Raw genomic sequence first — 14407 nt, 5'->3', positions numbered from 1 at the left:
CAAATCACCAGCTGGGGACTCTGACCATGATGATGCTGATATGGATTCTGCTGATGCAGACCCCTCGGAGCCATCCCTATCTCAGATCATGGCGGGACCATTCACATTTATACAGCGAACAGTGCTATAAATATGCACTGATAACTGTGTAAATGTGACTGGCAGGGAAGGGGTTAACACTAGGGGGCGATCAAGGGGTTAAATGTGTACCCTAGTGAGTGATTTTAACTGTAGGGGGAGGGGACTGACTAGGGGAGGTGACCGATCTGTGTCCCTATGTACAAGGGACACAGCATCAGTCTCCTCTCCCTGACAGGACGTGGATCACTGTGGTTACACACACAGATCCACGGTCCTGCTCAGTTACTGGGCAATCGCGGGTGCCCGGCGGCCATCGGGCACGCACATCGGGTTCTTAGTAACGTGGCAGCGCACGCCCCCTAGTGGCTCTGCAAGGCGAGGACGTCATAGGACGTCCTCTTAGAACAAGAGCACTATCGTGCCTCCTTCAATCGACGGCGGCCGGTAGTAAAGTGGTTAAAATAAATTCTTACCTTAGGTCTCATTCACACTGGCATACTGATCCATACGTCCGTGCATTGTGGCATGCAGAGGTGTTCCGTACAGGCAGCCTGTTGAAGTTGAAGTTAAAGACAGGCGACAGCTGCAGGGCCCTGGTCTGGACTAAGGGGAATCCTACGCTGTTTTTTTCATCTATATTGCCCGGAGCCGGCAATATATTACAGCCGCGAGCAAGTTTAAATTACATTTTTCCCCTTTCGAAATTTTATTTTGCTGCAGCATTTTACAGGCAGACTTCATTTTTATTGTTTCCCTTTAAGCATTATAAAAAATCACTGCTCCTGAAAAAAATGCATCGATACATGTCCCCTAGGGCAGTACCCCGGTCTTCATACACATTTTAGTGGCAATAACTTGAATATAAGCCTTTAAATTGAGCACTTTTCTTTTCTGTTAAAAATTAAATACAATGAGCACTTTAGATTTTTCATGTTTGTGACCCATATACTTTAAAGGAACACTAAAGGCAATTTTTTTTTTTATAAATAACAAACATGTTATACTTACCTCCACTGTGCAGCTCGTTTTGCACAGAGTGTCCCCGAACCGTGTCTTCTGGGGTCCCTCGGCAGCTGTCTCAGCTCCTCCTCGCAAAAGCTTTCTACCTTCATGCGAGCGAGCTTGCATGGTGGAAAGCTTTTGCGAACGCGTTCCTGTGATACAGCAGCGGCCATAGAATGGGTTCCCTTGTTTGCTAGAACTTTTTACCCGTTTGCAGTGTTCTGGTGCAAACCGAATAGGGGGGTGTTCAGACCATCCTTATCTCAAACTGATCTCATACCAATCTCAGGCTAATCTAAAATGTAATCCATCAGTTTAGTGAGAACCCAGTGCTCCTCTATTCTGCTGGAATTCAAGTTAATCCACCATTTTCTGGGCCCCTTTTAATAGATTCCACTCATAGAAACATCTATGTAGGTTGAGCTTGTTTCACACAGCATTCTTCCAAGTCACTTTGTTGGCCTGAAGAATGCAAACATTTTTCTGAGAACTGGAGAAAGTGCAGAGAAGAGCAACCAAACTGATAAGAGGCATGGAGGAGCTCAGCTATGAGGAAAGATTAGAAGAACTAAATCTATTCACTCTTGAGAAGAGGAGAATTAGGGGGGATATGATCAACATGTACAAATATATAAGAGGTCTATACAGTGTACTTGGTGTTGAGTTATTCACTTTACGGTCAACACTGAGGACAAGGGGGCACTCTTTACATCTAGAGGAAAGGAGATTTCACCTCCAAATACGGAAAGGTTTTTTCACAGTAAGAGCTGTGAAAATGTGGAACAGACTCCCTCCAGAGGTGGTTCTGGCCAGCTCAGTAGATTGCTTTAAGAAAGGCCTGGATTCTTTCCTAAATGTACAGAATATAACTGAGTACTAAGATTTGTAGGTAAAGTTGATCCAGGGTAAATCCGATTGCCTCTCGGGGGATCAGGAGGGAATTTTTTCCCCTGCTGTAGCAAATTGGATCATGCTCTGCTGGGGTTTTTTGCCTTCCTCTGGATCAACTGTGGGTATGGAGTTGGGTGTATGGGATTGTATTGTGTTTTTTATTTTGTTTGTTTATTTTTTTGTGGTTGAACTGGATGGACTTGTGTCTTTTTTCAACCTGACTAACTATGTAACTATGTAAACATGTTAGTAAACCAGTAATACATTTTATGCCAGCTAATTTTTGGTGAATCCAGGACAGCTCTTTGAATAAGAGAGCTATGCATTGTTTGTCTTGTAATAGTCATTGCAGTTTCTCATACTGTAATTTATACAGTTTATAGGTGCTACCTACCAGAGGTGTCTTCTCAGGGCATGGGCAGTGTAACGGAATCCTTCCTGTTTTGCGACTGAGGTCAAGAGCAGGTAGGGACTCCAGAATGATGGGACTGGCTGAGAAAACTAGGCTCTCTGCTTTTGTTCTCCTAGGCTGTGAACAACCTCTTCTTTGTATGCCTCAATGCACTGTGGTTTTATTATCCAGGTGGTGGTTGTCACTGTAAAGATGCCTGAGAAAACCTATGATCTGCAAATGTCTTTCCACAGCATGAGAACTTAGACCCACTTTAATTTAAAGGTTAAGTTCACCTTTTGGAACATGTAACATGTTCCACCTGTGTTTAGGGTGGAACATGTCCAAGCTCCTGCTGCCAGATCCCCCCCTCCCGCCCCCGTGACAACGGGCAGGTAATCTTCTCTTACTTACTTTTTAAACATTTTTGTGAATTAATGAACTACAAGTACTGTCATCCACCGTGGCTGAAGGCTTGTAGTTCTGAATGAACAGCAAGGACACTGATAAGCGCTCTCGTAGTTCATTTACAAGCCCTGCAGATTGCACGTATGAAGGTACAGACAGAGAACTGCAGGGTTGTCTTCAGAAGCCTGACAGTGCACCCCTGATCACAAGTACAATGCTTTCCAGGGTCCTGCAGGGGAAAAATTATAAATGCACATTTTTTTTTTTGAAAAAATATGTGCATTATTATTATTTTTTCAAGAAAGGTGAACTTACACTTTAAAGAGTCAGCAAGCACAGTGCCATCTTTGTCCTGTCCATCCTTTGAGGTTTTCTTCAGCACATTGTCATTGTTTTTGGGATGCCTCCATACATAGGAAGGCACAGTGCTTTTCTTAAATAAAAGATGACTGCAGCGTAAAATGTAACAAATGCATTTCTTTTTTATGTACTGGAATTCCCCCTCAGGCATCATTCCATTCATTTTCATTTAATAAAAGTAGAAAAGTCTGGTCTGTCAAAATGCGTCAAAGAAGGACCCTTGCATTCTGTGTGGAAGCATTTTAATCTGTTCATAATTCTGAATACCACAGACAATAAATAAATCAGGAGAACTCTCTATTATTTAGCATTAAGCGTGTTCAGCATTTTTGTATTTCTTGTTTAAAAACATATCTATTACAAAGAAATGCAACAAAACTATAAAATATTTAGTAGAAAACATTAACCGTAAAGTCAAATTTATTAGAAAGATAAATATTTAAGGAAAAACATTAGTACTAGAACATTTTCATATTTTCAGCTTCCATACATGTTTTTGGCTAGCTTTTTCAAACAAGCAATAACAAATCCAGCTTAGGATGGTGTGTGAAAACACTGCTTCGGGAGAAAACAAGGTGCTGAGGATGTTCGAAATGCGCCAATGCTTTGTCTTCTTTAAGCACTTCTCAAAACAAGATTTTAAATAAATCTCTGCTCTGAAACCTTGGATAAAAAACTTAAAGATTGTAATGAAAAATTCCATATCAAGAGTAGATGGTAATCACCTCTCTTCCTCCACCTCGGACCAGCAAAACTCTCTCCAAGCCTTCAGTCAACACCTCAAGAAATTCCATGTCTTTAAATCGAAATAAGGTTAAAGAACATAAAGTTGAATTTTATATTTTGTTAAAATGCAGACTTGTAATAAGTGAAAAAAAATTATAATAAAGTAACTAAAACTAAAGTAAACAAAAATGTTAGAGACAAATTCTTTTTTTTCCTTTCCTACTTAAAGCAGAACTAAACTCACGATTTAATAAAAGGTTATAAAACTCTGGTTAGGCTACATCTCGCATATTCCATCCAGTTCTGGTCACCAGTCCTGAGAAGAGATACGCTGGAGAGAGTCCAGAGAAGGGCAATGAAATTAATAAGGGACCTGGAGGACATCAATTATGAGGAATGACTACAAGCACTAAATGTATGGAGAAGCACTACAAGCACTAAATGTATGGAGCACTAAATGTATGCTGGAGAAGCGACGCTTGAGAATGGACATATCAGAGATTTACAAATGCCTCAATGGTGGTCCCAGCATAGTAAAAAAAAAAAAATCAGTCTCAGGGAGTGTAAGAGGACACAGGGCCACACAAGGAAATTGGAGGATAAGCAGTTTAACCGTAAACTGCCCAGGGGGGTTTTCACTGTCAGAGCAATAAGGATGTGGAACTCTCTCACAATTGGTGGTGGCAGCCAGGAGTATGGATATTTTTAAAAGACTCTCGGACGTGCATCTTAAAGAACACAACATACAGGGATATGGGTATATTTGGAGCGCTTGGCGCCCAATCTGGGAACGTCTGAGTGGGTAGGTGGTGCACATAATGCAGGGGTGTATCTGGGCATAAATATGCCAAAAAATTTAAAACAAATGAAAGTCCAAGAGGAGGCTCTAAAAGCAAGAGTCCATGCACTGTAGATACTGGCAGCCAGCTGTCAGAGTTGAAGGAAAAAAGGAAAGAGAAAGTAGCACCAAAGTGCAGCATAGAAATAATTTTATCGCTTTTTCATTTTTATTCTTATGGATACTTACACTGGTTAAGGTATACTTTTCTAACATTTATAACCATTTCAATTTTTTTAGTGTCCAGCTCCGAAATCCATGATCGATCCGTGTGTGGAATAACTGAAAGGATTCTTCCAAGGGCAGGTCGGCCCTGTTGTGAGCCCAACATCACCATCGATCCGGTAAGCGGCCATTCACTTATCGTTAAATGGATTACATTGTATGACACCTATCAACGTACCAGTGTTCTGTTTTGATATGACATCTTCTTAGCAACATTGTATTCACATGTGGCATTTTAGGACACTGATCATTACATTTTCCTCATTTCTTTTGGACTTTTAGTACATTATGTTTATAGTATTGTGGTATTTAATTTAAGCACATATCTCAGTTCATTAGGGTAGTTCATGGCATTGTTACATAATTGCCAGACCAGTCACTTATTTTTATTCAACACGTTTTTTGTGTTGCATTTTTAAACCACTTCAGCCCCGGACCATTTTGCTGGTCAATGACCAGGCCACTTTTTGCGATTCGGCACTGCGTCGCTTTAACTGACAATTGCGCGGTCGTGCGACGTGGCTCCCAAACAAAATTGGCGTCCTTTTTTCCCCACAAATAGAGCTTTTGTTTGGTGGCATTTGATCACCTCTGCGGTTTTTATTTTTTGCGCTATGAACAAAAATATAGCGACAATTTTGAAAAAAAATTATATTTTTTACTTTTTGCTCTAATAAAATATCCCCCAAAAATATATAAAAAAAACTATATTTTTCCTCAGTTTAGGCCGATAAGTATTCTTCTACATATTTTTCATAAAAAAAAAAAAAAAAAAAAAAAAAAAAAAAATCGCAATAAGCGTTTGATTGGTTTGTGCAAAAGTTATAGCATCTCCAAAATTGGGGATAGTTTTATGGCATTTTTATTAATATTTTTTTTTTTCCTAGTAATGGCGGCGATCTGCAATTTTTATTATGGCGGACACTTCGGCCCCTAGTGGCTGAAATGCAAAATCACGTTATATTACTTGATTTCGCGCAGCCGAGCCGACCTGCAGCCGTAAAACTGCGGCGGCTGGTCGGCAACTGGTTAATTACTCTCTACCAATTTCTGCGAGCCTCATTCAGGCTAATTAAATTGCAGCACCTAGGGGGCGTGACCGGAAGCCGACCTGGACGGACGCTCAGCTTGAGAGCTCTCCTCCAGCCCACTGCTATTAGGCCAATTTCGGGTGAAATACTTGCCGATCCATGGCCTCCGCCCGCACCACCCGCTCCTCCTCAGCTAGAGGATTGAATCCAGCGCTTCCCGGACGGACATCGTCCATCCGAGACTATTTTAAACCCCCAGACATGCCGCCGGGCGCACACAGCAAAATGGCGCCGGAGACCGAGGCCTCCCGCCATCCAGTCCAAACGGTGCCGCAGACACAGAATCCTCACCCTCACGAGGCCCTGCCGGATCCACCGACATCCCCGCCTGAGGTACCGGTGAGTGACCGCCAACATCCCCTCCACGCTTCGCCTGCGCCTGGCGGCGAGCAGGCCACAACGCAGCCTCCGTCGCAGCTCACCCAGTCCACCCCCAAGCTGCTGTGCCCAGACCAGGATCTGGATGCTGGCTCTGTGTCCCCCTCCCCACCAGACACGTCGCTGGACTTTCCGGCCCTGCCGAGCCCCATGCACCCCCCTGTGATCTCGAGGCCTGGCGGGAGTGGAGAGTCCTGCCCCCCCGAGTGGGCCCTGGATCCACCTCAGGCCCAGAGGGCCCCATGCTTCAAGGAGCTCAGTCATCCCGGGGCCCACGTAGCAATCCACCGCAGCCCTCCCTCTTATGCCCAAGTGGCACAGACCCGGCCACTATCCACTGGGGATACCTCTATGATGCCGACCGTGCAACCCCCCTGCTCCGGCCTGGGCTGGCCCGTGGGACTCTGCGTATGGGCGCCCCCCACGGGGCCTCATCACTCACTCCCCCCCCCCCGCCGTGGGGATTTGATGAGCTGGAAGAACCCTCATGGCAGCAATACCTCCAGACCATCCCTACCAAAGAGGACTTCAAGCAGTTAATTCCGGATGTAAGGGACACTTGCCGGACCTAGATTCAGAATATCCAGGCAGGCCTCAAACACTTATTAGATTAGGGTGGAAAAGGCGGAGGAGGAGATACAAGAAACCAAGCTGGCGGTGCATCGAACCCAAATACAGGGATCTGACCATCGTCTTCTGCTGCGAGACATGCAACGCCATGTTGAGGACTTGGACAACAGGGGGCGCCGAAACAACATTCGGGTGTGCGGCCTCCCTGAAGCAGAGGACACAGAAGACCTGCAGAAAATGCGCCAAGCCATGTTTAACGATCTGTTGGGGGAACCTGCGGACAAGCACATTGAGATGGACAGAGCTCATAGGGCCCTTCGCCCGAAAGGCCCTGCTTCTAAACCAAGACGTAATATGCCGTATACAATCATACTGAAGGAAGATGTGATGCGCAAGGCCCACGCCATTCGCAACTTAGTATTTGACAACTCCCCAGTACAGATCTATCCGGACCTGTCATGGATCACACTCCAGAAACGAACTTCTACATATGTTGCAAGACAAAGACATTCCCTACAGATGGGGATTCCCCTTTAGCCTGACAGCCAAACACCAGGGAAGGTCGGCAGTCTTGCGTTACCCTGAAGATCTGGACTCCCGGTCGGGGAGTCCGATTGGAACAGTATAGGCCCTCGACCCGTTGGCCATTTTGTGCCTACTTAATAATGCTTTCTATGTTCATTGCAAATGTACTCATTCTTCTTTCCTTTCTCCTGTCTAGGGTTCTCCCGTCTCTGCTTCCCGCAGTCTGCACTCTGGCCCCACTGGCTCCTGGACCTCCTTGCGTGGATGTTGCACTCCCTGCCCTGGTCATGTCATCAACCACATCAGATAAGTATATCCGCACCACACCTCCACCCCCACAATGGCTAAGATTTTTTCGTTGAATGTCCACGGACTCAATTCTAACAAAAAAAGGCACCTGGCGCTCCGAGAGTTTAGGCAGTCAGGGGCAGACATCATAATGGTGCAGGAAATGCATTTTGATAAAAGGGGACTCCTTCACGTTTGCCTCCAGACACTTCCCACAGGTTTATCAGGCTTTTTGGCCCGACTAAAAGGGCGGGAGTCGCAATCCTCTTTAAAAGGAGGTGCCCCCTTCGCTTGCTTCTCCACTTAACTAGATCCGCGGGGCCATTTCCTTATCCTTAGGGGGTTCTGGCAATCACAAGCCATCACCCTATGCGTGGTGTACGCACCGAACACGCACCATCACCGCTTCTTAGCTAGGGTACACGCCCGCCTCTCTCGGGAGACCCGTGACTTCTTGGTGGTAGGGGGGGGACTTTAATTTGGCTCACTCCTCCACTTGGGATCGCCTGGTGGCGACCCCCTGGGCATCGCAGACCCGAGCCCTCAGGGACTCCAGGTTGTCCCGCCAGCTTACTAGGAAACACGCGCTATTCGACACCTGGCGGGCCCTCCACCCAGGCGACCGTCAATACACGTTTTACTCTTTACGACTACTTCTTTGTAAATAATAATACTTTGCGTGTCGTGGATTTGGCGGTGGTCCTGCCCATATCCTGGTCTGATCACGCCCCTATCACACTCTCCTTACACTTAAACACCCCCCTCCGCCGGCCGTATAACTGGTGGCTAAATGACTTCCTCCTGCAACATGCCCCCTCGAGGCTGGAGTTAGAGGAGACTCTGCAACAATATTTTGCTGAAAATGACACTCCAGATGTCTCCACCTCGTGGGCGGCCTCAGAGGGCGGTGTATAGCCCTTTCCTCGGCTATGAAAAAAATGCCAACGCCGCCAGAGTGCTGGCGTTAAAGTAGCTGCAGTCATTGGAGTCTAGACTCCTGCGGCAGCCTACTACTGCACTCCTTAAACAAATTGTCCAGGCATGCGTGACACTTAGGGACCTCGCATTGGGCAGGGTGGAGAAGGCCTTGATTCGTCTTAACCAGCTTTACTACGAAAAGGGTAACAAGGCGCAGTCGCTGTTAGCCAGGAAACGGACGGACCGGGCCCTGGCCTCCACTCCACACCAGATAAAGAATAGGGGGGGTGACTTGCTGACTCATCCCCAAGACATAGCTGACACTTTCGCTGACTTTTACATGGATCTGTACAACAGGCCGGAGATCCCACATAACCCCCCCCTCGCCTGACCTGACGGCCCGTATGACTCGGTACCTGGAGCAGGCGGGTCTCCCTCGACTCTGAGACAAAAACTTAAATTCCCCCATACTTGCAGAGGAGCTTGCAGCGACTATAAAGGACCTCCCCGCCCGCAAGTCCCCTGGCCCAGATGGGCTTCCCTACAAGTATTATAAGGCCTTCCTCCCCCTCCTGAGCCCCCACATGACCAAACTGTTTGACGCGTTTCTACAACAGACCCCAATCTCCAGTGACATGCAGGGTTCCTTCCTGACTCTTATACCTAAACCAGACAAAGATCCAGCCTCCTGCGCTAGTTATCGACCCATAGCCCTGCTAAATTCGGATCTCAAGATCTTTACGAAACTAATATCGGTCAGATTAAACGTAATCCTCCCCGCTCTGATCCATAAAGACCAGGTGGGCTTTGTCCCTCTCCGTCAGGCAGGGGACAACACCAGGAAGGTTATAGACCCAATTTATGTCGCCAACAGGGATAAGGCGGAAGCCCTGATTCTGAGCCTTGACGCAGAAAACGCCTTTGATCGCTTGAGTTGGCCCTTTATGCTTGCCACTCCTCGACATATGGGGTTCAAAGGTCCCTTCTTGCAAGCGGTACAGCACCTCTATTCCAGCCCCACTTCCCAGGTAAAAACCCCTTTTGCCACGTCTCCCTCATTCCAGATATCTAATGGTACGCACCAGGGTTGCCCACTTTCGCCCCTGCTGTTTGCCCTCTGTGTGGAACCCCTGGCGGCGTCCATAAGGGGGAACCCGGACATCAGGGGCATCTCGGTGAGGGGCAAGGAATTCAAAACTTCTTTGTTTGCGGATGACATTATCCTCACCTTGACCCAGCCTAGGATCTCCCTGCCCAACCTTCACGCCGAACTAGATAAGTACGGGGCGTTATCGGGATATAAGACGAACGCGTCGAAGTCCACAGCTCTCCCAATTAATATTCCAGAGGCTGAGGTTTGCCACCTGCAGTCAAATTTTCCCTATGCGTGGAAATGCGTGTCCCTTAAATATCTGGGGGTGCAGATCACCCCATCCTTTAGTTCCCTGTACCAGGTTAACTTCCCCCCCTCTTCCGGACGATTAGGGACCTCCTCCAGAAGTGGAGGGCGCACAACATCTCCCTCTTGGGACGAATTGCATCCATTAAAATGGTCATACTTCCTAAGCTCCTTTACTTGTTTCAGACTCTGCCTATTCCGATTCCATACACTCAACTACGTAGACTCCAGAGTGACTTGCTGAAGTTCGTATGGAACTACGGGAAGCATAAGATCCCCGGTTCGGTCATGATGGCGTTGCGTGGGGACGGGGGTTTGGCTTTCCCTAATCTTGTTAGATATTATCAAGCTGCCCAACTACGCGCGATTGTTTCGTGGTTCCCCCAGAAGTCTTACAGTAAGTGGATAGAGAAGATCTGGCTGGCCCCGTTACAAACCAAAAAGTCTCTTATGGGACGCAAATGTTGAGGTAGACCCTGCCCGCATGCTTGGCTCAATGTCCCTGCTTAGGGGGCTCTGGCGCAAGTTGTCCCGGGAGGTGGCGCTTAAGTCTGAGTGCTCTCTTCTGAACTCCTTTGTCTGTAATCCCAAAATACCAGACAGCCTGACCCACCAGATTTCCTGGGCATCCTGGAATTTTTTCCACTTTGGGCATGTGGTGGACCCGGGGTCCCGTAGGCTGCTAACATTCTCGGAGCTCCAGGCGAAACACGACCTACCCAAACAGTGTTCTATAGCTACCTACAGATAAGGCATTACGCCCACACCACAGCCCGAAGATTCCAATTCTCACAACCATCCCTGTTTGAACGCATTGTCCTGGAGGGTCGCCATAGACGGGGACTGATTACAGATATCTACCAGATCCTGAATGCGTATGATTTGCCGGGGCGGGGAAAAAACGACTACTTGTTGAGGTGAGGGAGAGAGAGCTGGGGGAGGTTCTCCCGGTGGAGGCCTGGCAGGCTGTTTGGAGACAGGCGGCTAAATCCTCCATGTGCACCCTATACAAGGAAAATTCGTATAAGATCCTTTTTCTTTTGGTACCGGACCCCGGATATCCTCCACAAAATTTACCCTTCCACCTCTGATCGATGTTGGCGCTGCCATCAAGACAGAGGCTCTCTCTTCCACATTTACTGGGCCTGCCCCCTTATTGCCCCATTCTGGCAATCTTTGCAACGGCTTCTCACCCGTCTCTTCGAGACGTCAATTCCCCTGACCCCTAAATTGTTCCTGCTGGGTATCTCTCAGCCTAAACTCGCTAAGCCTTACAAAAAACTGCTCCGGCATATTTTGGCGGCAGCTAGGTGCCTGATAGCCTTTAATTGGAAAAAATCCACGCCCCCGTCTCAGGAAGCACTATACGCCAGGGTCAAAGACGTGGAGCTGATGGAGAGGATAACTGACAGGATACGTGACAGCCTGGACGCCCATAATGAGGTCTAGGAGGAGTGGCATCGGCGGGAGGACACGCCAGGAGCGGACGCGGGAGCGGACATGGTAACTAGGGTTGTCCCGATACCACTTTTTTAGGACTGAGTACAAGTACCGATACTTTTTTTCAAGTAGTCGCCGATACCGAATACCGATACTTTTTTTTAATGTGTCCCCAAATGCAGCCATGTCCCCCCACAAATGCAGCCATGTCCCCCCCATATATGCAGCCATGTCCCCCCCCATATATGCAGCCATGTCCCCCCCCCATATCCAGCCATGTCCCCCCCATATGCAGCCATGTCCCCCCATTATCCAGCCATGTCCCCCCCCATTATCCAGCCATCTGTCTCCCCCCCATCCAGCCATCTGTCTCCCCCCCATCCAGCCATCTGTCTCCCCCCATCCAGACATGTGTCTCCCCCCCATCCAGACATGTGTCTCCCCCCCCATCCAGCCTTGTGTCTCCCCCCCATCCAGCCTTGTGTCTCCCCCCATCTGTCTCCCCCCCATCCAGACATGTGTCTCCCCCCCATCCAGACATGTGTCTCCCCCCCATCCAGCCTTGTGTCTCCCCCCCATCCAGCCTTGTGTCTCCCCCCATCTGTCTCCCCCCCATCCAGACATGTGTCTCCCCCCCATCCAGACATGTGTCTCCCCCCCATCCAGCCATCTGTCTCCCCCCCATCCAGCCATCTGTCTCCCCCCCATCCAGCCATCTGTCTCCCCCCCATCCAGACATGTGTCTCCCCCCCATCCAGACATGTGTCTCCCCCCCCATCCAGACATGTGTCTCCCCCCCATCCAGCCTTGTGTCTCCCCCCATCTGTCTCCCCCCCATCCAGACATGTGTCTCCCCCCCATCCAGACATGTGTCTCCCCCCCATCCAGCCATCTGTCTCCCCCCCATCCAGCCATCTGTCTCCCCCCCATCCAGCCATCTGTCTCCCCTCCATCCAGCCATCTGTCTCCCCCCCATCCAGCCATCTGTCTCCCCCCCATCCAGCCATCTGTCTCCCCCCCATCCAGCCATGTGTCTCCCCCCCATCCAGCCATGTGTCTCCCCCCCATCCAGCCATGTGTCTCCCCCCCATCCAGCCATGTGTCTCACCCCCCATCCAGCCATGTGTCTCCCCCCCCCCATCCAGCCATGTGTCTCCCCCCCATCCAGCCATGTGTCTCCCCCCCCCATCCAGCCATCTGTCTCCCCCCCATCCAGCCATCTGTCTCCCCCCCATCCAGCCATCTGTCTCCCCCCCATCCAGCCATCTGTCTCCCCCCCATCCAGCCATCTGTCTCCCCCCCATCCAGCCATCTGTCTCCCCCCCCATCCAGCCATCTGTCTCCCCCCATCCAGCCATGTGCCTCCCCCCATCCAGCCTTGTGTCTCCCCCCCATCCAGCCATGTGTCCCCCCCCCATCCAGCCATGTGTCTCCCCCCCATCCAGCCATGTGTCTCCCCCCCATCCAGCCATGTGTCTCCCCCCCATCCAGCCTTGTGTCTCCCCCCCATCCAGCCATGTGTCTCCCCCCCATCCAGCCATGTGTCTCCCCCCCATCCAGCCATGTGTCCCCCCCCCCATGTGTCTCCCCCCCATCCAGCCTTGTGTCCCCCCCCCCATCCAGCCATGTTTCCCCCCCATATGCAGCCATGGCCCGCTTACCTGCTACCGCCGACTGTGTACAGTACTACGGCCAGGAACATTACAGCTTTGAATAGCTTTGTAATGATTGGAGCCGCGCTGCGTGTATAGACACTCCCCCTCGCTCGGGATTGGACAGTTCACCCGAGCAAGGGGGAGTGTCCATGCGCGGCGCCAATCATTACAGCTATTCAAAGCTGTAATGTTCCCGCCCGTATTACACAGTCGGCGGTAGCGGGGATGCGGCGTAATGGCGGCGGATCGCGGCGGTGGTTTGCGACTCCGGTGGCGGCGGTCGGCTGCGTCGGAGGCGGCGGTGGCGGGGTTAAGTATTCTATTTGTGTATCGGGGCAGGGTATCGGCGTCTGAGTACCGCCGAAAAAACTCGGAATCGGTCCCGATACCGATACTAGTATCGGTATCGGGACAACCCTAATGGTAACCTAAACCCTATTTTTGCCCTATACTTTCTTCCTTTCCTAGTTTCCTCCTCTCTTTTTCCCTTGTAGATTATTGCTATGTGGTCACATGCGATACTAAACTGTAGAATGCAGCAGGTTACGCTATATTTACTGACAGACACCAAGGGAGCCAGTCTTTTTAGTTTAGCCCCATTGGCTAATGGTTCCTCCTGTCTTGCGGTTACTGCAATCGGGACTTGCGCTTATATCCCTGGCTACATGTCTGTATTGATCCATTTATTTGTGTTTTGTACTGTCTGTGTTTTACTACAAATTGTGAACTACCTTATATAAATAAAAACGGTTATTTGAAAAAAAAAAAAAAAAAATTGCAGCACCTAAATGTTTCACAGCTGAGGTTCATTCCTCTCCATTTTGTTAGTGAGATTTTTATCCTCTACACTTGATTATAGAGAGCAGCGCGGATTTTTCACCTTTACCAGTTTTTTTTGGGATAAACATAACTTTATTTAATTCTACTGTATGTATAACAAAAAAGTATTTTTTATATATATTTTTTTTAAATGAATCCACCGAGTCATAACTCTTTCGGTCTGTATGGCGTAGGGACCTACGGAACCGCTTCCAGCTGGCCAGGTTGGAATACCGTACAAAACTTCTTGCATTCCTCCTTTTGCTTTAAGGTCAATGTATAGCAAAACTGTTCCGCAGACTCTTCTGAACAAACATATAGCTGTGATTAGTGGCTGACAAGCCACTGATCAGAGCTGTTCACCTAAACTGTGACACCCCCCCCCCCCCCCCCGCACGCAGC

General features: G+C 48.8%; 1 protein-coding gene across 3 annotated transcripts in view; it reads right to left on the bottom strand.

The window, feature by feature from the left end:
* Positions 1–3358: 3358 nt before the first annotated feature.
* SLC12A4 (solute carrier family 12 member 4) overlaps positions 3359–14407 on the bottom strand; it is a 215995-nt gene continuing 204946 nt past the window's right edge. For all 3 annotated transcript variants that reach the window (XM_040328834.1, XM_040328835.1, XM_040328836.1), the window contains one exon: positions 3359–3929. In XM_040328834.1, coding sequence (XP_040184768.1) covers positions 3838–3929 — 92 coding nt within the window. In that variant the 3' untranslated portion in view covers positions 3359–3837. The remainder of the gene's footprint in view (positions 3930–14407) is intronic.

The sequence above is a fragment of the Rana temporaria genome, chromosome 11 (genome assembly GCF_905171775.1).
Source record: "Rana temporaria chromosome 11, aRanTem1.1, whole genome shotgun sequence".
In the NCBI taxonomy this organism is placed as follows: domain Eukaryota; kingdom Metazoa; phylum Chordata; class Amphibia; order Anura; family Ranidae; genus Rana; species Rana temporaria.
The sequence above is the reverse complement of the archived record's forward strand: the minus strand, read 5'-3'. Positions and strand labels throughout refer to the sequence as shown.